Below are 23,712 nucleotides of genomic sequence, written 5' to 3'. Positions count from 1 at the left end.
CGGACACCTGAGACCTGCACTGGCTCCCGGTCAACAAGAGAATCACCTTCCGTCTCCTCACCCATGCACACAAAGCCCTACACAACCAAGGCCCAGGATACCTCAACAGCCGCCTCAACTTCTACGCTCCCAAATGCCAGCTTCGATCGACCGTCCACGCCCTCGCCGCCGTCCCCCGCATCCGAAGAGCCACCACAGGGGGATGGTCCTTCTCCTACCTCGCCGCCAAGACTTGGAACTCCCTCCCGACCCACCTCCGCCTGACCAAGGACCACCTCACCTTCAGGAAGCAACTCAAGACCTGGCTGTTCGAGCAGTAGCGGACGCCCCTCCCCTAGCGCCTTGAGACCCTCTGGGTGAGTAGTGCGCTATATAAAGGCTGTGATTGATTGATTAGCCAACACCAGTGTATTTAACGTTTTAGTACTGATGGCCAAGGGATCAGATCGTTTAAACCATTGAGATGTGTACCCAATCTGTACACCCAGCGTTGTTCTTTTTCAAAAAGGACACTGGCGGTCTTTCTCTCAGTGGAGATCTGTTCAATAATAGTCCAGTGGAGATCATTAGGGGTATGGTTTTGCTGGAGGAAATGTTCGCTCATTTTAGTTGTTACTTTGCGACACCTGATGTTACTGCGGTGTTCGCAAATGCGCTGTTTGATTATGCAAGTGGCCATTCCCACATATCTTTTTTGGCAGGGGCACGTGATGAGATAGACCACGTTGATGGAATTGCAATTTGTATGTGTTCTCTGTGTCCATGTTCTTCCTGGTTCCAGGGAATGTTCTTTAGTGTGTGTCGTTAGATGGCACACACTAAAATTTGAGCACAGATAGTGTCCGATTATTGGGGGTAAACCCCAAGCACTTGTCATGGATCTCTCATTTGAAAAGCTTAACGATTCTGTTTTTTGGCCGTGTATGTACCAAGAAGTCCTTCAGACTCCTGCCCTTTTTAAAGGAAAAGAGCAGTTTCTCCCAGGTTCTTTTGTTGCTGGTGATGATCTTCCAATGTTTGTTGACTGATTTTTTCATTGCGTCTGATAGACAGCTGTATGTAGTAACACACGTGAGTGGTATGTCTCTGGGTTCTCTGATGGTGTCCTCTAATATCGCTTCTCGTGGCTGGTTCCTTGCACGTTTATTCCCTTTATCTAGAATTTTAGCGGGATATCCTCTTGATTTTAATCTCTGGGTGAGGTCAGTTGCTTGGGTCCTGTAGTCCCTGATATCACTACAGTTTCTCCGTATCCTAAGATACTGGCCATAGGGAAGGTTCTCCCTGAGTGGTCTTGGATGGAAACTGGAAAATTCCAACAGGTTATTTTTCGCTGTCGGTTTGTAGTGAGTTCTGGTGGTTAGCACTGTACCACTTACTGTGATAACCACATCCAGGAATACCACTGCCTCCTTGCTGATACAGTGAGTGAATTTCAGATAGGGATCTAAGGTGTTGATCCAGGCAAAGAATTCTTCTAGGGTTGTTTCATCGCCCTTCCAGATAAGGAGAATGTCATCAATGTACCTCCTCCATAGTCCTATGGAGGAGGAGAACTGATTACTGGTGGGCAGGATGTACTTGGATTCGAAATCATGGACGTACAGTCCGGCTACGCTAGGAGCGAAAGAACTGCCCATTGAAGTCCCAGTGCTCTGGAGGTATAGCTTTCCTTTGTATTCAAAGTAATTTTGTTTCAGGGCAATGGTAGCACATTGTAGTATAAAATCTTTGGGTGTTGTGTACTCTCAAACAATTGAGTCCAAAGCTGTCCCTAGGACTCTGAGAGTGTCATCCCGAGGGATGTTTGTATATAGACTCTCAATGTCTAGTGTAACAAGGATAATGGAGCCTTCCACAAAGGTAAATTGTTCCAGCAATTGCAGCATGTTTTTTGTATCTTTGAGGTAAGTTGAGGTGTTCTGTATTAGAGATTTAAGGTAGTGGTCACAGAACACCGAGAGGGGTTCAAGGAGTGACCCTATCCCTGAAACAATAGGTCTGGCCGGAGATGGAGTTACATTCTTATGGGTCTTTGGCAGGGTGTAGAAATACGGTATTGTATTCTCACCTGCCATGAGAAATGCCGCCTCATGTCTGGAGATGTGTTCATTCTCTTCTGCTGCCTTGACCAAGTCAAGGATGCGTGACTTTAGTTCTGATGTCGGGTCTGTTGTGAGGGGAGTGTAATTTGTTCTATTGCTCAGGAGGTTCAGACACACTGTCATAATCCGATGTATTCTGGATCACTATGCCACCCCCCTTATCAGCTGGCTTGATGGTAATTTCTTTATTGTTCTGCAAGTCCTCGAGGGCTTTGTATTCCAAGGCGGAGAAGTTCTTGAAAGGTGTTGGTGTTTGCAGGGATTCTATATCATTAAAAACCGCCTGCTCAAATGCTGTTATTTCAGCTGGAATTGAGTAAGGAGGAGGTACAAAGGTAGATTTTACTCTCAGGTTGGTGTCAAATTTAGAGGGATCCATCGTAGAGTTTTCTTTCGACTCGAAAAATGATTTCAATTTCAGTTTTCTAAAGAAATCCGATAGCTCACAGTGGAGTTTAAATTTGTCTGGTCTGGCTGTGGGGACAAATCTGAGGCCCTTCTCTAGGACCTTGACTTCCACTGGGTTCAGTGTCTTGCTTGATAGGTTGGTTACTAGACTCCCTGGGCACTTGTGCTTGGTGTCAATGTTTTGCTGCGGGTGTGATTCCCCACTGGGTCCTCAGTTTCCCAGGTGACTTGGTTGTTGACTCTTCTCCTTCCTCTTCCCCTCCCGCCCCTCTCTAAAAAAGGCATCTGATGTTGGTTCTGGGGAAAGTGGGGCTGCATGTATGGATTCCAACCCATCAACGGGAAAGGGGTTGTTGTTGAAAGAAGTGCGGGTGGGCCATTTCCTGGTATTCCATATGGTGGCCACCTAGTTTGTTGGTTGTAGTAGTTGGACCTGCCTCTACCCCCTCGTCTTCGTTTCTGTTTCTGGCTGTGGTCGCTGGACAGACTACTGTTAGACGAATTGCTGTCAGAGTCATCCGATTTATTGGAGTCTCTACGTGGTGGTGTATACTCAGGATCTGAGTAGGGATACACCTTGCTGAATTCAAATTTTTTTAGATCTTTTTGAAATTTGGTAACCTTGGATTGCATCAAGTAATCCTTATATTCAGTCAGTTCTTTGTTAATTTTGTCTAACTTTTTTTTGTATCCTGTTATAATTGTTTTGAAATGTGACTCGGTTAGTTGGATTTCACCATTAGTGCCTCAGACAGGCACAGTGCTGTTTTTATGATTAAAACTAACCAATCACGAGTGCAGTGCCATGCTATCATTGCCCATTCTTTGCGGAAAGGGGCATCATTGAGGGATATGCGTGGGGCATTCGTTACAAGGAGTCCTCTCGGGGCAGTATTAGTTGTTAGGTATTGTTTTAATATTGTCCCATGTAGTATTGTCCTAATTTGGTCGCGCTTCTGTTCAGTTAGTTTCTCCCATTCGAAAGTGTGGGAAATAGTTTGTGATATGGCTGGATCCGAAAAAAGATTCGGATCTGCGAGTAAGGCATCCACCTCCGCTTCAGAGTATGCAAGTCCATAGCTCGCCATTGTTAAAAGAAGATGGTGTTGGTACAGAGTAGAGAGGTGTGATCTCTTAATATGTACCGACTTGCTTTCCAACTCTCACAGCTGCACGCTGCTTTGTAAGTTTCAACAATAGGAGAGAGAGGGAAAAATACGGGACAGTCTCAGTCCCCCAGGTAAATCTTTATCAAACAACAAAAGAGTGTCATACGTAGTAAGTGTGTAAGCACAAGTACGAAGGATAAGTGAACCGTAGTAAATCACATTGGAATTTACAAGAAAGCCCTCACTCACCACCCTGGGTGGTGGCATGCTTCATCATCGGGCCCACCAGGAGAAGCCGAATGCCTCCCTGGTGTGCTACAACGCCAGGATACTGCGGAGCTGTTTTTTTCGTGACAGTGGTGTGAAAAAATGTGAGTTTAAAAATGTCTAGGTAGTGTACCACGCATAAACTTTATTCAGTGGTCAACCAGACATGGTTAAAAGTAGGTGTTGGGCAAGTACCAAATAATGTTTTGGGTATTTCCACTTAAAGTGGGGTCGACATTTTTCTGCCCGTTATGTGTGGTTTACTGGGCTTTCTTCAGGACCGTGAGGAGTGTACCCCGGCGGTGTGGGCGCGCTAAGCCCCACCCTTACCAGAGGACGTGAAAGTTAAAATCCAGTGTAAAAATTAATAGATGCAAAAAACAAACCAACAAGTTGTGGGATTAACCTCAAATTGAGGGGAACCTGTACCATCTTTTTTACACTCCGTGTTGAGAAGCGTTTTTGGGGCTCCCGCTTGTCCTGTTACTTGTGGCGGGAATTCGGTTTTTGATTTTTCTGCTCTGCAATGGACATCCCAATTCAACCCAGAATGGTGATGGCACTGATGGTGCTGCATTGCCGTGAACGTATGGTATACTGCTTTGGCACACCTCGGCTCCAAGAAGTGAACAAGAATTGTTTCTTATCCTTCAGGCCCGTCTGGCTTGATTGCATACAACCTTCCGCAGTCTGCTTTGCAGCCATGAATGCATCCAGGAAATAGATCTCGGATCAGAATTGGTTGCACCACCAGGCATTGAAGTACTGATGGATCCTATAAAGGCCCATGTGTATTGTCCCCAGCCTATTCCATTGATGAAGAATGCATTCTTAGAGCCACCCTGGGACGCTTCAGCTCCTAGTGATGTGAACAGTGGCTCTGCAGATCACTTATGGGTAACAACACCTGCCTCAGCGGCTGCTGTGGCAATTGGATGGAATCACCTTTGCTCCATAAACCTGCTTCGAGGTGTGATTCTGGGATCGTCATCTGTAGTTGTGGGCAACAGCAATGTTGCATCTACCACTCGGAACACATAAAACAAATTGGCTTTTCTGTGAATGTCGGTTTAGACTCCCCAATTATTGGCAGAATGTAGGATAGGAAGTGATGATGTACACAGGTAAAGATCCAGATACAATGCATCACAAACATAGCATGGATGGCTCTTTGAGTGAGAAGACTGTGGACCGTCAGAGGACTCAAAATGAGAATCAAGGTGTGAGCCAAGTAGTGGGTAGCAATTCATTTGATGGGGTCAGCCAGATGTCAAGAGCACTGCGAAGTGGGTGGTTGCCAGAGTTTCCTTTAGATCTTTCTGCACATGCTTTAAGTTAACTGGTGCCGTCATCAGCACGATCTTCATAACCAGTCAATTTTGGGTGATTATGTTTAAATGTGTTCACCTTGTATTGATAGTCATTTTATCTTTGATTTTTGTTTAATTGCAAGAAAAAGGCTGTGGTGTATTTTCGGCATGGACTGATATCTTCTTGCTCTAGAATGTGCTAGAATGTGGTGGGGCTCTTAAGGAGAGCTGTGAAGATGGCAGCTGGAGATTTGGATGCTGAAGGTCGTGTTAGGAAGGTCTCTTCAATAATGTAATTTCATTACCTATTGCTTCTACTTGTAGGACTGTTATCAAAAATCCCTAACAGAAAAGCTGAGTGCCCTCACAGCCTTGGACCAATCCAATTTCAAACAATTTATTCAAAAGAAAAATAAGTAACTATTCAAAGGATTGTTGAAGTTGTAGATCAGCAATCTCAGTCAAAAGTGGGACAGAGCAACTTTCCAGGATCGCTTCCTATTGAGCCATAGGCGCTTCAACCCCATGTATATTGCACCCCAGATAGTAAATGGAAGCATGGCTGTTGTGTGCACGGAACAAATACACAGGACCCTGGCAATTACTTTACAAAAGTGCAGTTTAGGCTAAGCACAACGCTGAGTTAAAGTGGTTATTTAGAAGTATTTTTTTGAGTAATGTGTTATTTTCAGTGATTAATTAAGCATGGATAAAAGCTTTCCTTTATATAAAAGTCACAACAACAAGATGCGCAAATTCTTGTTTTATTTGCTTTCAATAGCATTATAAATGTACCCAGATATTCACATTGACCATCACTCAATTAAGCCATTCACTTTGAGCAGGAGGCACAGACATGTATACCAACAAAATCAATTTTCAAAGGATAATACCGAATGCAAATGTATGCAAGTAAAGTACAGCGCTTATTTTATAGCACTACATGAGGAATATGGGACCTAGTTATCTTGTCTGTTTTTATTTAAAAACTCTGCAAGAAGTCGCTTATTGTTGCATATTTACACCATGACAGAGACATAGCCAGAATTCCTGGGTCTCATTATGAATACAGTATTTTTTGTAATAATTTCAGACGGGGTGGTTAGCCTATACATCTCTAATCCCTACCAAAACTAAATGCAAATGAGATGGAAGACAGCTGTCTAAGGGTGGTAAAATCAGAACTGAAACGTTCAACTAATCAGCACGACTTTATAAAAATGTGTTAATATAAAATCGCATTTTAATGAAAACCTTATAAAGCAGTAAGACAGAACCTTTGCACAAAAAAGGGCATGGCTCGTATAATTCTGTACACTTAACATTAAAGGCACTTTGTCTTTCTCGACCTAGTCTAGTTTGCGTTTAGTAATGTACTGAACTGTAACACTTTACTTCTGAAATCTTCCCTTCCCAACCGTGGAAAGGGCGAAGGCAGGAGAGAGGAGATCGCAAAGAGCTCCTTGTGGTATCACATTCCCCCTTCCACATACATCTTTTTTAACCATTCCCACACATCTAAGATGCATAGAATGGCCTACTAGCCAAATCAAAAACCACAAAAACCTATATGACTAATTCTAACAGCTGACATATCAAACAAGACCTCTACGTAAAGCGTTGGTTTTCTACCAAGTCTGAAAACGCTCAGATTACTCCAATCAGTGTATACATACACAAACACCTCAGTCACAAAAGGTAACTCCAAGATTGGTCTGTTCAATTCTGGTCTACTTTTGCCTTTCTAAGTCTCTAGGGAATGATCTCCTAAACAAGGTTTTTTCCTGCAAAACTCACCACTTTCATGGCTGCAGCTCTTCCCATTCTGAGCCCAATAGGAGTGACATTACTTTATGGTCCTCGTTGCGTTTCGATAGGTACTTTGAATTCTCTTTAGACTCTTCAGGTACCTGGCTTGGGTCTTTCACTGGAAGCCTCAGATGCTCCTGCGGTATTCAACAAATGAACAGTGTAATTGTTTCTGCAGTGAGGCTGTTTTTGCGCTGCACCGTATTGCCTCCTAACTGAATTTTGTTGTTTGGATGAGGAGGTCTGAAATGTTCTGGACTCTTTTTAGGATCAAATTACATCCTCCCTAGCAGATTCTACACACTTCTTGAGTCTACTGCTTGGATTGTTACCTCGGCACTGCTTAACCTAAATGTTTTCGCCTCCATTTTAGCTTCAGGGCAACTTATACTAGAACTCCTAGCTGATGCTTTCTCAGCGAACCCATTCCGTTGCTGCCATGTTTGCTCCCGGTTGATTAAATCAGGATTTGCTGGAGTGTCCATGTGGGGAGTTTCTCTCTTGCCTTGTGTTAAGATTTGCTACACTCACTGGTTTTGAAAAATTCAATCCTTGTTTCCACTTCCTTCAAGGCATTTTGAACCTTACCAGGGCTGCAGAGATTCCTCTCTTGGGATTGATAGAAAACGATAAGCTGAAGAGGGGAGGATATAGCTCTGAAGGTGCTTTTTATCAGCTATATATCCAGTGAGCACTCACAAGAACTCTTAAGATTGTTCTTAGTCTTCCCAGCCACTGATTCTGAACTGCTTCTACTTGGCCTTCATGAATGCAGACTCGAAAGCAGCTCTTCCTCCGGCAACCAGGACTATTTTTGTGAGTCTAAACACGCATGGCGGGGGGAGAAGGGGAGGTGTGGAAGTGCTCAGTTCACATCCACCTCACACAGAAAGGATTCATCCAATGCAGCATCGCTTCCTTTGTAAATCCACAAGGAAGCTTATGGTCAAGAGCCTAGCATCTGAGGCCACTTTTCTGCCCGGCTGACACCCTCACCAAGAATTTATTAAGAACACCTCCTCCTAAGATTTACAGATATTATATTGTATTTTAATATAGACAAGATAAAATGTGTTTAGAACATAGTCTATTCTGTATGCTTCTAGAGTATGGTCTATGAAATTAGAAAAGAGTCGAAACAGACGAGAGGCAATTAAGAATTATAGTGTCTGCATTTATTTTTGATGATTCTTCAGGCAGGACAATTAACCCATCTGTGTAAGAGTGTGTACGTATTTTTCACGAGCTTCAAAATGGTCAGCTGGACGGTTGTATGGTGTCCACACTGGATCGCCAACGAATAGCCTCATCGCTTTCACATAATTCTGTGAATAAAAGGAAACCTTGTTAGCAGTTCAAAGGTTTTTTGTGACAAAAATGTATATCTGGCTATAACAAAGCGAATGAAACTGTGCTTTAATATAGTGAAGATGATTATAAAGTATCACAAGCTTATTTTGTCAATATATTCCTCTAACACAATCCGTTGAAAATACTTCAGCAAGCAGGGCAATCAATTTGTCACTGCAAGAGTCAAGTTGTATGAGCGAGAACTATAACTTCGCAGTAATAGCAATAGTACGTTTGCCTGCTTAAGTCACCATCACCGACTTAAAACTTAAATGTAAGTCTGGTGCAATAAAGGGAACTCCTTAAATCAGTGACAAAAACTGCAAACGTCTAAGCCATTCGGATGAAGAAATATTGAATTCAATCATAGGGAGAGGGAGGTAAAACACAAGAACATTCTTTACTTAGCTAGAAAGCTGTTACAGGAGAATGTCTGAAATCCGGTTCCAAAGTAGAGAATCGGTGAAACCATCTACCACGAACTATCAGACATCAAGGTCTCCATGGGATCCATAAATGATGCAGTATCTAAACGGCATCGGAGGTGCAATCCCGCAAAACTGATATTGCTTCCTTCCATCATCGATAAGACACCAGGGATGCCAGGGTGAAGGACATAGAAACCCGCTTGGATAGATTACCGGAATGGTCATCTGAGATAAGGGCCCATAATTTCAGGCAGTGATATTCAAAGTACATCCCGGAGGCCACTTGCAGCCCTCTTGACCTTTTCATGCAGCCCCCTTGGTGAACAACAGCGCCAGCTGCTGTTTACTTGCTAAGCACTAATATTCATAAAAAAATGTTAAATAAACGGGCAAGTATTTATTTATCTCCTTCTGCATCAACAGGTGCACCAGATTATCCTAGCAGCACGGAAGCATGGTCCCTATCAGCTTGAAAACCAATCCATATTTGGATCAGCGGATTTCTACCATTACCCTAACCATAAAAGGAAACAGTTCTGGCATTGCTGCCTCGACTACAGAAAGGAGACATGAGACATGAGACATATGTATGCTATGGTCTCCTGGAACCTGCTGTGATATTAATTACTGTTGAACAAGCTAATACAATCAGCCGGAAGGCCTAGAGAAATTACTAGATGCTTAGACACTTGACATAGATACTTCTGACATGAATACTCAAGAACCACGCCCTTCCACTAGCGGAGATGCCAGAGGATAACAGAGTTGATGCCCCAGACGAATGCCACAGACTGGACAGAGTCACCCAAGGTGCTTGGTTTAATGGCGAAGACGTAGCGTGGAAGAATTATTATAGAACTAAGCTGTTGACACTAAATGTTTCAAGTAAAAACCTGACCTGACCTGCCCTAAAATGTTCCCACAGGGATCTGATCCGTTATTGAATACATGCCCTGCTTGCAAGTTTATCTTCACCCCTCTGCTTGGGCATGAAGGGCCCTTGGGCTCTGTTCCTTCGGACACAGGTCAGGTGATCATCCCACCAAAATAGGTTTTAATCAAGGCAAGGTCTTTGGTTAAGCACCATTTGGAAGTGTGGCTGGGCCAACACACCGTGCTGGCCGAACCTTAGATGGAATGTTTCCCAATTATAATCTCTACACTAACTTTGCTATTTTACCAGTGATGTGGTCTGATCACAGTGCAGTTAGTTGAGAATTCCTTGTTCGTCATAATATTTCCCCTGAGAAGGCTCCTGGGAAGTTGATGTATTCCTGGGCTTGGAATCAGGTTGATGCCCAGGCTCTTAATTCGGTTCTTTCCAAAATCTCCACCCTTAAAGTCTGACGCTCCTGATGAAACAGGTTCAAATTACGCCTTATGGCTATCTGGAGCAATTGATGGGCTGACTCCACCCAAAAAGTCCCTATCTAGGAGAAGCAAACATAATTCCCAGTGGGTGTGGGAAGTGCTCCGGGCTGCAAGGAAAGCCTGCAGGAAACAAGAAAGAAATATGGAGGGAAAATTACAATAGCGAAAACGAAAAATATAAATTGCTGCCGTCAGATTATAAAAAGCTTATATTTGGAGTTCTGGACTTTTTGGTTACGTCCAGAGGTGTCAGGGATAACACCCGAAGACCCCGGAGTTCTACCTGTCTCGGTGCACAAATAAACAGAAACACGGGCTTCTCGATGGTGGCGTCAAAGACCAAAGGTTTATTACTGCAGGGACACAGAAGTCACAGAAACTACACATGGGCAGTGTCTAGGAGCCTGTTCGATTTGTACAAAGAGGGTTGCTCCTTATATACTAAAATTTGAGCTTGAGGCAAATTCTTTACATGTAATACATTCCCAAAACCTTTGTGTCCTAAACAATAAATATTTGGTGTTGCACAGGAATCGTTGACAATATCTGATGTCAAAACATTACGAACGAGGGGTTCCCACTTTTCCATCATAATCTCATGTCAACTTTTCATTCAAGACCCGGACCGCCTCATCGTAAATTTCGTTACCTCCCCCTAATAAAGGCCGAGAAGGAAAGGAGCAGAGCCAGGTGCAGAAGATAGAAAAGCAGGATAAGAGATGTTTGTGGGTCGTAAATGGGCAAGGCTACCAGTTTCGGCCGCCTAATCATGATCAGGCCAACGAACACGAGAACCAGTATAGCAGGACTGGCCTCGGGCAGAGGAGGCAGCTTCTGTCGAGTCATGCAGCCATGGCGTGTTCTGTTCGAGGGGGACGTGTCACTAGAGAGGTGAATCTCCGGCTAAAGCCTACGTGTCCTTAATCGAAATGAAGTAATCAGAGGTCATTGCGTGTCCATTGTCTATGTGAGGGCAAGAAACACAAAATGGCTGCCATAATCTAAGATGGATGCCATGGGTAGATCAGAAATGTGTTTGTAACAGGAGTACTCTTACTCGTAGTATAGCGAAAACACCAGGATATGCTAATGGACCATTTGCGGTTCGCTGATACCAAAATTATGTATTTGCGACAATGCTGAAAACACGGGTTCAAATCGTCACGGAACCTCAGATTGAAGGAAAAATTTAAGTACTTCATCAATTCTATTGAAGCAGCTAGCAGCTCGTTCAAGGCCCTCTTTCAAGTGGTTTCCAAACTCTCCTCACCAGCGGCTCTGAGTTTGGAAAACAATAATTAGGATTTCTGTGACCACCTTGGCATCTTTCTGAATAAAGTGGAAGACACCTTAAATAAGTTCACCTCGATAACTACAACACAACTTTCGGGGAATAATAGTTGTCTTAGGGATGTTATTAAGCAGTCGTTCTCCGAGTTTACTTCTCTCTCAGTAGACCGAGTTAGACAATTGATTCTCTCAACCAAATCAGGCTCCCCTCATAATTCTTGTCCTCCAAAAATCTTATATCTCATTACTGATCTGGTTGCTGCCCAACTGATGCCCATCTTTAACACAGTCCTTAAGACAGGGTCTTTCCAAAAGCTTGGAAAACCACCTCTATTCTTCAGTTGCTTAAGAAAGCCAACTTGCTCTCCCTTGACCCGAACGGCTTTAGACCGATATCCAGACTGCCTTTCCCTGGGAAGATATTAGAGAAAGAAATTAATCTTCAATTATCTGCTTTCCGGAATGGTAATCGATTGCTGGATGATTCTCAATTTGGGTTCCGCAGTGGGCCCTCTATGGAATCGGCTTTTATTGTAGCCACAAATGGTCAGGGCTACAGTTGATGGTGGGGGCAGTGCTGACCTCATCCTTATTGATTTGACGGCAGCTTTTGATACTGTCAATCATGCCAGCGGTCTGCCATTGGTGTCATGCGGAGCCCCACCGTTTCCTCCCTGCGCAAGGCCGTCAACTCCGCTCGGGCCCACGCCTGAAAGGATGAGGTCCACGCCTGCACATTGGGCGGGTCGCTCGCCTTCCAACGCCTCGTGAGCAGTCGTGTAGCTACCACCATCCCTAGGTCCAGGAATCTGGAAGTCACCTTATCTTTGGGCGGTCTCCTGAATGAATGCAGAATATACTCCGGCCAGTCAAGGGGTATGATGCGCTCAGTACATTCGCGGAGTTGCTCACCAATCACGCTCCAGTAGGAGCCGAGCTTGGGGCAGCTCCACAGTATGTGTAGGACCCCCGCGTCGGGTTCCCCACATCTGGGACAAGTCGCATCCGTGCGCTGGAAATATCTGTTGATAAGCGCAGGCGTGAGGTAGGCCCTGTGGATAACATATAGCTGTATCTGGCGGAAGCGCAGGTTTCTGGGGATGGGCACCGGGCCCTTAAGAACTCTGTCCCATTCCTTATCTGTCAGTTGCCTGCCCAGGTCGCGTTCCCACTTAACTCTTAACGGAGTCAGACTAATCGCTGTGTGCACCCTTAACGACCCCGCAAACCAACGCACCAGGTGTCTGCCCCTCCCCATGACGTGCAGGTACTGCATGGTTAAGTGTTGTGCAGGCTCTGAGGACATGTCCCCCCCAGCGGGCTGGCATTTTTGCCACTATGGCTCAGTGCAGGAGAAACCCTCCAGGCGGGAGCCCATCTTCTGTAACCCGTGTTTCATATGCCACCAGCGCACTGTCCCTAAAGAGGGACCCCAGAGTCTGAATGTCCGCCTCCCTCCAGGGATCCAGCAATGGCCGTGCAAGAACCCCATCTCCGCCCACAAAAGCCTCCAGAGGCACTGACTACATTGTCTACCTGTTCAGCAAAGATGTATCTTTAAAGTGCTTTGCATAGCATATAAAGCTCTACAGGGTCAAGGTCCAGCCTCTCTAAGGGCAAAACTTAGAAGGTGTGTTGCCAACAGAACCCTTAGGTCTAGTTCAGCGATGAATTTGGTGGAGCCTCCCTAGAAGCTCTCTTCCTGGGGGGAAGCAGGAGTTTTTTGGTGTGCACATCTCAAAATTGAACAAGCTTCCTTTGGTAATTAAAATCAGTCCCTTCTCTCTTTAGTTTCCACAAGCTTTTAAAACCAGGCTTTTCACTAAAATCTAATTTTATTCTTCTGTCCTTCCTCCTTTAGCACAGAAACACCTCCCAGTAATTGTTCGTGTTCTATAAAAATCCAATCAATCAAGGTGGCCATCAGGGATAGGGAAATACTCAACAAAAAGTCATGGGACACCAAGGGAGAATTCTCGATCACAGTTGAAACCTTCATAAAGATTGTGCCTGTTGAGGGGCCTAATCCACCTGCTTCAAGCTGCTTTCACTTATGTAGTACATGAATGGAGCCGACCTGCACCCACCTCCTATGGGTTGACCCACCTTAGAAATTCAGCATTATTTAATATGCTTCCTTGTCTGTAAGATAGAACCCAGTGAACTGCTGAACGCCACAGCGCTTCTGTAGTTGTAATGTACTCCTTTCTCCGTTTCCGCTTTGTATGTGGTGAATTATGGTTTATTATGTTTGTTACTTATTGGACACAGGTCCTCTCAGGAGATTGGGGTACTTCACTCTTTACGTGCTGAAGACGGAACCGCTCCGTCATCAGCCGCGGTAGCGCTGTGCTGATGACGGAGCGGTTCCGTCATGGCCCGCCCGACGCCCCTGCGCGGCGCTGATTTCGCGCCTGCGCGGCGCGTTCTATTGAGCGGGCGGGGCCATGACGGAACCACTCCGTCATCAGCACAGCTAAACCGAGGCTGGTGACGGAGCGGTTCCGTCACCAGCATGGGCGTGCCGCGCGGCCCCCCGCCTTAGCACTGCGGCGGAATATTCGCCGCAGCGAAGAGGTTAATGATTAAGAGACCACATTTAGTGGGATTAGATGATCAACTCGCCATACAGTTGCCGGTCCCCCGGTCAGAAGTAGGAGCCCATAGTTTCACCTCAGTATCACAGGTGAACTGATCCCCTTCTTTCGAGTTGGGAAGGGAATAACGGACCACTCAGCCACCCTACTACCAAAACTGGGTTAGTTTGTTCCTCCTACGTTTATAGTGCTGTTACTTTGCAACTAAGTGCATATATATTGACATCACCCCCTCTGCACACCCGCATCGGTGTCTCCTTACCTCACTTGAGATCTGATCAGATAGCCCACATGCCCGACTCCCTGCTTCCTCTATGGATAGTGCCCCTTAACGTCAATGCCAGGACACACTTTATTAAACAGAAGAAAATTCTATTGTATATCAAATCCCAATGCCCAAAGTAGCGTTTATCCAGGAAACCCACTTAAAAGATGAACACATCAAACAGAGAAGGGAATAGGTGGGCACTGTGGTACAGGCTAGCAGGTCTCGAAAACGCCACACCCCCACCACCTCCTTAGAACACAGGAAGGGAGTAGTGGTTCATTCATTAATCCCTTGTATCAGGCCCACTCCAAACGAGGAAAAACCAACAGGGATGATCGTTTTTTGCAAAACTTAAGATTGGTCATGAAACCTTGCATATTGGCTCCATATATGCCCCAGTGTGTGACAAATCAGATCTTCTCACCATCTTACCCAGACTTCTCCACTCCTTCTGCAAGTGCAAACTTATGATGGAGTGACTAGAATTTGCCCCTTGACCCACACCTTGATAAGTCTAGGAACCCCAGTGTTACACATTCCAAGGATAGATTTATATTATCTAACATTCTAAGTGACCACATCCTGAATGAACCCTGGTGCTTACCGCACCCGCGAGAAAGGGACTACACTTTTCACACCCTGTGTCCATGGTACCCAGATTACTTCGAGATAGCAGCAGTCTTTATCCCGCAATCTAGAGGAGACATTTAGAACCACGAATAACACGTCTGACCATGACTGGATTACCCAAGACTTAGACCTTGGTATCAATGCAGACACATGAATATATCCCAATATAGGACTCCAGATGATTGCGTCAGGAATCCTATTTACGTCAATACTTGGAGGAAAATGAGGGTTCAGTCTCCTGAACTCAAGTACTGTAGGCAGCTGGGAAGCCATACGTCAGAGGCCACTTGATGCATGACTCAGTGGCCTTTAAGAGGAGCCATGAGGATGACTGATGTGGACTGACCAATATCACAGACCGACAGACTACAGCATACTGTGCGTCCCTAACTACCACACCCCTTAGAAAGCTCAAGGCTAAGTACGACCTACACAGCCTCAATACCACACAGGCCGAATAAGAGCTCTTTAGGCTCAAGCAGAGGCACTACAAGAGGGGAGAGAATGCTTGCAGCACAACACAAGCAGGTCCGCTCACAATGCATCCTACTAGCCATCTGGAATGCCTACAACATGCTTTCCACAGATCCCCGTGACATTTTACAGACTTTTAAGACTGTCCTCATGTAACAAAACTGGTGCTATGTAAAGAGCTCTGATACCCGATATCTTCGGGTCTATTTTGCGCTATATAAAAACTCACCAAAAAACAATATACTCTTTTTGGTTTTTAAAATAAAACAGGGACAACTTGTCTTATTGCTAGTGCTAGAGGATAGTACGGTCTTCAATACGTACTCGTCCAGTGAACAGTGGCGACTAGCAGTACTAAAATATGGTTAGGCGTGATGGCGCCAAACTGACCATGCAACTCCCCAGGTGCAGCACTTCTCAGGCACCCACGTGCAGGAATGGAAGAACTTCCTTCCTGCTCAGTGGAACACAAATCTAACTAATCCTGCAGCTGCTCTAATGCGGTTTTCAGCATGAGAGCAGCTCCGGCATTGGTGGAAGCAGGCTAACCCAGCGCTCACTTTGAGGCTGGGGGCCGTAACAGCAATCCACTGGATGTTCCACAGCTCTGGGATGGTTAGGTCTACAGTGTGCATGTCGGGCTGGCTGTAGCAAGACAGCTGGCTAACCTGACATGCGCACATAAAGGGGCAGCACTCATCCTGCAATTGCAGGCTTCAGCCCCGGCCCTGTCCTCACGCATTGGCTGTACACAGGGCGAGCTGGTGGCAAAATACAATAGCATAATTATGCCTTTTTATTTATTTGTGTTTGCCTGCTGCGCTCACAGCAGGTGGGGCAACACTCCGTTCTTTAGGAGGAGCAGCCCCTGCCGTCCATCATCCCCTTTGGTTTTGCTTTGTTCGCCCTAAGTTGGCAGGGTATGCCCAGACGTGGGTCCCTTGCTCACTTTGCCACTGGATTCAAGATAGCCTGGCTGATGAGGGTTATGAACACGAAACCGGTCCCAGGATGCTGGCTTCTGGTCCAGGGAAAACATGGCTTGGCAGTTCGAGCTGGAGCTACTTCCCATGAGGCACAAGGTCAGACTGATTTGCAAACGGCCATGTCTGAACTGTGGTGGCGGAGTGAGCTAAAGAATGATGATGGATTAAACCCAGATCGGTTGACTGGTGGCGAGTGTTTGCATTGCTCAAGCTCTCCCTCCATCATCCCCTTTGGTTTTGCTTAGTGAATGGGATGAGCAGCAGTGCTCTACACATACACATCTGGAAAATACTGTAGCATCAAAGAACAATGCTGTCTTCAATGGACCTGGTCGAACCCTTTCTTTTAATGGCGAGGTCTTGCCTCCATCTCTCTCAGGTGGGTGAGCCATGGAGGTAGGCAGTGATCACAAGGCAGGATCCAAACAGTGAGAGACCTTGTAGTGGAGCCCATGACTTGGATGGGACAGTATCCTCGAGCCTGGGGCGAAGAGACTAGGAGTAGTTGCAACAACTCGTTTCTCAGACTATTCGAGTCTCTTCGCCTATTAGAGGCTGCAGCATTCATCACTTTCAGTCGGAACTAACTCAAGCTCAGGCCCTTCTCTTGTCTTCTCTTATCTTCCAAGCCAGCAGCACGAAAATTATGTACAATGGGTGGACCCTGCAGCACACTAGGGCCATCTACTCCCTTCTTTACTCCCACCTGTTCCCTGGAAATATAGTAAATAGTTGCAGAACCACCCCTTGAACCACAGGAAATAACTAACAGAATACCACTTAACAGTTACAGCAGTATATCACAGGCTTTTATCACAAGGGTGAATAGATTCTTCGCTGGCACACGCCATAAAAAAGGAAATTGGGTACAAAAGCACACTCTGACCTTTGCTTTATGAAGTAGCCAGGCAGTGACTGGCGAGCTGCTCAATGCGATGGCATCCTTTTCTTTTCTTTTTTTCTACGGGGAACCGCCCACCACGCTCTTGTATACCAGCCATGCAGTAAAGGCTACATTGTATCATTTCAGGCAGACCTGCGCCGAACATATTTGCCATGCTGTTAATTATTACACTACGAATCCGAAAATCCAAAGATCACTCGTGCAGCTCTACAATAAAAGCGCACGGACATGAAAGGCATTTGCAAATATTAAATGAGCCCATGTAGCTGACCAGCTACCATTCGTAAGGTCTGAATTTCTCAGAGCCTACACATGGGTATATCTCCAAAACATCATTTAAACTGCTTTTTGACCAATATTCAACAATGGAAAAGTTACTTACCTGTAACCATGGTTGCAGAGCTTGTCTGTTAATTCACGTCCTGTGTATATTACATAATTTAGTGGCTGGGCTCTGAAAACGCAACTTGTTTTATAAAACTGTGGGTAACTGGTGGCAAGATAAATGCCTGCTTATGATCAAATCAATCTTAAACTCGCGATGAAGTACCTCATTCAGATCATCCTTTTTCTGCTACTGTGGTCATCGTCTGCACATACAGATTTTAAGATATTTTCTTCTTCTTTTCAAGGTAACGGCCGCTTGTGAATCTACATCAAATCTGAGCTGCAAAACAACCAGTGGCGGCTCCTCAACAGGGGCGTGGCCCCACTGCAAGAAGCAGAAACATAGAGTGATAAAACTACCATTTTATGTTTCTTCTTCTCGCACTGCGAGAAAGCTGAAGTGCCTGGTTGTGGGCGGTCCCGCTCAAGGGCAGGGGGAAGTGGCTTGCCCAATGTTGTGAGCCTTGACTGCTTTGGTCGGCCTAGGGTCAACCAAAGCGGTCATGCGCACTCTCCCTTTTCTCAATGTAGGCTGCATGTAGTCTACATAGAGAAAAGGACCTCCGATTAGGCTCCCAGCTGGGGCGCTCTCTGCTGTGCCGCACCAATCACAATGCTGCCATTGCAGCGTTGTGATTGGCGGAGGGGAGGGAGGCTGCCTATGGGTGGCATCTTAATGTCTGAGGAGGAGAGCTGCAGCAGCAGGAAAACGTGGGACTCGGGGAAAGGTACGTTTTATTTTTTAACCCCTCCTGCCTCCCACCTAACCCAAACACTCGCAACCCCACCCACACGATCCCACCCGGTCGTCACCTACCCGTCATGCCGCCCACAACTATGTAAAGCATGCTTTGAGTCCGTGCTTTTCCAAGTGCCAGACCCCACCTCGTGGTGTTGGTTCCCAGTCCTTTTACTGCATAGCTCCCCTGTGTCTCTCTGGCCCTCATTATATAAGTGGCCAGACCCAGGCAGGCTGGCGCGTTCTTGGGCAGGCAAGGACATCACAGAACAGCCCATCTGTGGTGCGAGTCCTGCGCAGTATGCGATTAATTTCTCCTATCTGTGACGTTTAGTACACCAAGTGCTGCTCAGATAAAAGAAAAAGGGCAAGGATCAACCCCAAGACTCATGTTATTGCCAGACACGAAATCTGGACTTTCACCACTTCGCCCCTTATTAGGTGTTGGACGGTGAGAGGGGGGGTGGAAGGGGGGGGGGGGTAAGGCAAGTGGGGGGGGGGGGGGGGGGGGGAGAGAAAGATCCTATTTGCACACACATTTACATGTCAAATCTGATGCAGTGCTGTCAATGACAAATTAAAGCCCCTGGAAAGGGGAATTACAGATCGGAAGAATCCGGTCTGGTTCCCATAAAAGGAAAAACCCACTCCTAATCAGGCACAGTGGAACTGTTGCATGTGGCAGTCCCGCTCCACCGGATGTGTAATCAGAACCTTTGTTTTGCATGTCAGCATCTAGGTGCAGGAATACTCAGAAGACCTGTGCCTGGCTCAGATACTGAGCCAGCCCTGAACTAATTGATTGCTAGCTTGCTGCAGATCAGGCGTCAGAGAGCACGGAATCACAAAGTCTTTTTTTGAAAGTTTTATTATAGAGTGAATCCGACAGAAGTATTGGAGCGCTTGCCACTTAGTTTACAATGAGTCATGTAAATTAAGCTGCGTCATGTAAATTACCCTGCAAGTGTCCTTGCCCCTAACTAACATGAGCACCAGTTATGTTACACAAGGTCCAGACCAGGAAACAAATTCTTCCGACTGTCTGGTCTTACCTGTTGCTACCTGTACTGCTGTGCTGATGATATTAACTGTGCAGGAGCAAAAACTCATGGTCAGTGAAATTGCTCTCCCACCCTCGCAGCTCCACCATAAAGTGAGGCCTGCCCCGGCACTTGCACTCTCGAGTGCTGGTGATCAAGGCCCTCCTCCACCCGCAGGTTTACCTGCGCCTCATCCCTGGTGGTCCAGTGGACCTCTGTCTCCTTTCTATCACTCTGTCGTTTACTTGTTTTTTCACTCGTTTTTCTACCCTCCATTTCAGCCTCCTTTGTGCACTTTTCTACATTTCTGCACTTTTCTGCTTTGTTTTCACTTTACCCCTTTTCTCCTTTATCCTCCCTTTCCCTCCTTTCCCTGCCAGCTTCCACGCAAACCGCTGCCCCCGCGGCCCCTACCCCCCGCACAACCAGCGCGGCCGGCCCAATCCAGCTCTCCTCCCCGATCCCGCCTCCCAGCTGTCCAGCCCTCCCCGACCCCATACTAATGGCGAACAAAATACAAGGCAACAAGTGTCTACTTCCCTTGCCAGCTGGTTTATGGATCATAAAGTCGCCCCGAGGTTGGAATCATACTGGGATGCAATTACCAAACCCAAGGATTGTACAGGGTGGGGACACTCCCAGTAAGATCTTTTACGATGAAATGGTCATCTCAACCGCTAACTAGGTGTCCGGAGTGCAGTGCCATTATTGAGTCTACAGCACATATTCTCTTGGTTTGTGATGCCTACGCTGGCCCGCGTCGGGCCTGGTTGACACCAATCTGTAGACTCCTAGGCACAAGGGCGGCGGCGGAGGCTGAACGCATTCTGCGTACTGACACCTCACTACCCATTCCATTAGCTATGGCGAAATTTCTAGGTTGGGCATGGATCTTAGGCTCGCTTAATTGCACAGTGTCCTTGATATTAGAAATAATAACTTTTTATGATGTGGTATGTGCACAGATCTTAATGTTTTATCTTTTTAACCTGTTTTAATGGTTTTATTTCTTGTATTTTACTCAAGGGGATGTGCATAAATTTTATACTGGATACATGTTTTTAAAGTGGGATTTTGATGTATCTGCCTTTTTTTGCACATTGCTTTTACGATTGTAAAAATCGAATAAAGCTTTATGAACTTGACTTGAGTGCTGTCTGAGGCCTTTCCCATAGCCAGGGGCACTAGGCAGGGTTGCCCTCTTTCCCCATTGCTCTACGCCCTGGTGATGGAGCCTTTGGCTTCCCTAATGCAGGCTGACGATTGTATGGGATGGATGGGAATGACCTAGTACGGAAACTGACAAGATTGCTTTATATGGAGACGACGTCCTGGTCTTCCTGGCTGAACCAGCTTCCATGGGACCACATTGCCTCCAGATCTTGCATTTTTTTGAGCAGGCCTCAGGTTTGAGGCTGAACCATGGGAAATCAGTTCTGGTCCCTCTGCATTTATCATGGGATTGCTTTGATTGGCAGTCCACCATACCACTTCGGCGTCAATCCTTTAAATATTTGGGGATAGGGATTACCCTCCTTCCCGAGCAGGGCTGGTCCCTCAATGTGGCTTCATTGGTTAAGAAGGCAAAGGAAGACCTCCACAAGTGGAAAGCGTTACCTCTGAACCCCCTGGGGAGGGTGGCATTGTTTAAAATGATGACCCTACCCAGGTTTCTTTGTCCTTCAAAATGTCCCCTTCTGCTTTCATAGGAACTGGTTCCGGGAACTAGACAGTTTAGCTACCAAGTTCCTTTGGAGTGGAGGGAGGGCGCGCCTGGCTTTGTCTGCATGCCGGAGTCCCTCCTTTGATGGTGGCATGGGGTTGATACATCTATAGATCTACTTTTTGGCTGTGCGTCTCCTGGTGGTCCACAACTTGTTCAATGGGGGCTGGGCGGACCCGGCCTACAGGCTTGAGATGAGTGATTTGGGTTTTCCCCAAATCCAAGCTATGATGTATGGGGTGCCCATTCCATCCAGACTGCCGGATGTGGCACGCTCCGTCCTCCTGGCCTGGCGGGCCTTGCTGCGCCACACTGGTTGGGCGCGAAAGCTGACCCAATGTAGGCCCCTCTGGCAAGGGGCCTGGCTCCGGGAGGTTAGTGAGCTTCAGGAATTTAAAACATGGGACCTTATCAGCATCTCACAGCTCGGGGATGTATGGGTTAAAGGCCATATGCTTTCTTTTTAAGAGTTCCAAACTCGCTACTCCTTACATTTGTCCCAATTCTACAAGTGCGTGCGACATGCCCTCCACACGCACAACAGGGATGACACGAGGCTCCCCGAATTTAGCCCCACTGAGGCTCAGACAATGATGGGAGACTTAGGCACAGGGGGCATCTCCTGAATATACCGCTCCTTGGTCAATAACACCCCCACCTCCTTGGAGAAGCTGAGTGAACAGTGGGTGGAATGGGTGGGCCCACTCCATGAGGTGGACTTGTGCAATGCTCTTTTGGCCCCCAGGACAGTCACCGCTTCCGCCAAACTTGGTTCAGCTGTACTTCTTGCACGCTGTGTACGTCACTCCCTTACGCCTTAATCGAGCAGGCCTGCGCACGGATGCCTCCTGTCCGAGATGCACTCATGCCCCGGCTGACTTCTTTCATGTGGTTTGGTTGTGCCCCCGCCAGTGGAAATTCTGAGGGGCTATTGAAGCGGAACTCACAGGGGTGCTGGGTTGGGAGGTACCCCATGATCCCCATCACTCATTACTCGGAATCACGGTTGGGCTGGACGAGTCCAGAGATGACAAGTTATTCTTTAATACAGCTATGATTGTAGCCAAACGAGACATAGCGGCAGCTTGGAAGTGTGCTGATCCCCCTGACCTTAGGAGGTGGCGCAGGGGACTAGACTGGTGTGCGACCCAGGAGAAAGTCCTGTACATGGCAAAGGATTGCGGGAAAAAATACCGGAGGGTGTGGGGGAAGTGGGTGGTTACGGTGGTGGGTTCCGATTAAAATGTCTTCATATCTTACCTGTTTACTTTTTATGGAGTTTGTGTTCGCGAGATGCATTGCCTACATGATTGTAATTGTCTTAAGGATTTCTGTGCATTTGCTGACACGTTTTATGGGTTTCAAAACAATAAAAATTTGTTTATCAAAAAAATAAAGCTAGTTTTTAAGACTATTGGTTCAAGTCCCACAATGCACCCAATCTTGGTCTGTACATGCTGAGCCCGATATTAGATTTCTTGTAGACTGAGTGGCTCTCAGACCCCTGCTCTGCTGAGTATAAGTTGGGACTAGTCAGCATCTCATGCTCAATAGATTGATCCTTTCTGACTTTTTGAGCGGGTTCGGTTCGTTGTTTTAAAATCAATCATCTTCGGGGTCCGGGGTCCGGTTCGAGGGCGACGTAGGTACACTACGGGTGCCGAGCGTCGAGGGCATAAGTAGGAGCAATTTGCCTGCAACAAGCTAAGTATTGATCGCGCCCCGCCTGCCAAAAGGGGTTGTCATAATTCTGATGCCGGTTTTGTTTTTCTTATGTTATGCCATGATATAGGGTGTGCCGAATACGCTCCCACCCCCCTCCTGAGACCCATGGTGTTTATTCCCAACACCTTAAAAGTGAGACAATTTTAACTTGATCACTATCTGTATATATCTTTTAATTTGATCGCTAAGCTGACGATCTTCCATGAAGATTTTCACCTGTTTTATCCCTTAGTCACTACTAGCCTGTACCACAAATAGTACACCACACCTCTCCTAGCTCTTGCGAACCCATGGCTACCAGGCGGTGTTAAACATAGCGCTATTTTTCCACAGCTAGAGTGTCTTTCACGTTTGGAGCACCATTTTCACCACAAGACTGATGACAACAAGGAGTAATTCTAAATGTTTGTCTTGTTCTATCTATGTGTCTCTGTCCCTTTATCTTTCAGGTGCAGAAACGATCAGTAGAAGCCTCCTAAAGCAGGAGTAATTAGAAATTAATCAATTATTCCTAATTTTTTTGCACTTTTTTCCACCCACCATTTTTTATAATTTTCACATCTCACGTCCCTAGGTAAGGGTGGGCCTTAGAGTGCCCATACCGCCAGGGTTTATCACACCCAGTCCTGACGAATTGCCGGGTAAATTAACACCGTTTCGATGGCAAGAAACATGTTGACTACTCTCTAGGATCCCACCACTCAATTAAAAGTGGACTGGATCCTCACTTATATTTTATACTTTTTGTCTTTAGTGATCATTTAATAAAATTACTTCAGATACACTACTGAC

The 23,712-nt window shown here is 46.2% G+C and overlaps 1 protein-coding gene across 2 annotated transcripts in view; it reads right to left on the bottom strand.

Moving 5' to 3' along the window:
• The window catches only part of ADI1 (acireductone dioxygenase 1), a 160,371-nt gene that overhangs the window by 75,282 nt on the left and 61,377 nt on the right, over positions 1 to 23,712 (bottom strand). Inside the window, exon 4 of one of the 2 annotated variants that reach the window (XM_086926386.1) lies at positions 5,948 to 8,333. The exons of the other annotated variant lie outside the window; for it this stretch is intronic. Within the exon in view, the coding sequence (XP_086782512.1) occupies positions 8,214 to 8,333 (120 nt within the window). The 3' untranslated portion in view covers positions 5,948 to 8,213. Of the gene's footprint in view, positions 1 to 5,947; positions 8,334 to 23,712 lie in introns of those variants that run through there. 2 annotated transcript variants of the gene reach the window in all.

The sequence above is a fragment of the Lissotriton vulgaris genome, chromosome 6 (assembly GCF_964263255.1).
Source record: "Lissotriton vulgaris chromosome 6, aLisVul1.2, whole genome shotgun sequence".
NCBI classification, from domain to species: domain Eukaryota; kingdom Metazoa; phylum Chordata; class Amphibia; order Caudata; family Salamandridae; genus Lissotriton; species Lissotriton vulgaris.
This window is presented reverse-complemented; position numbering and strand designations above follow the sequence as displayed.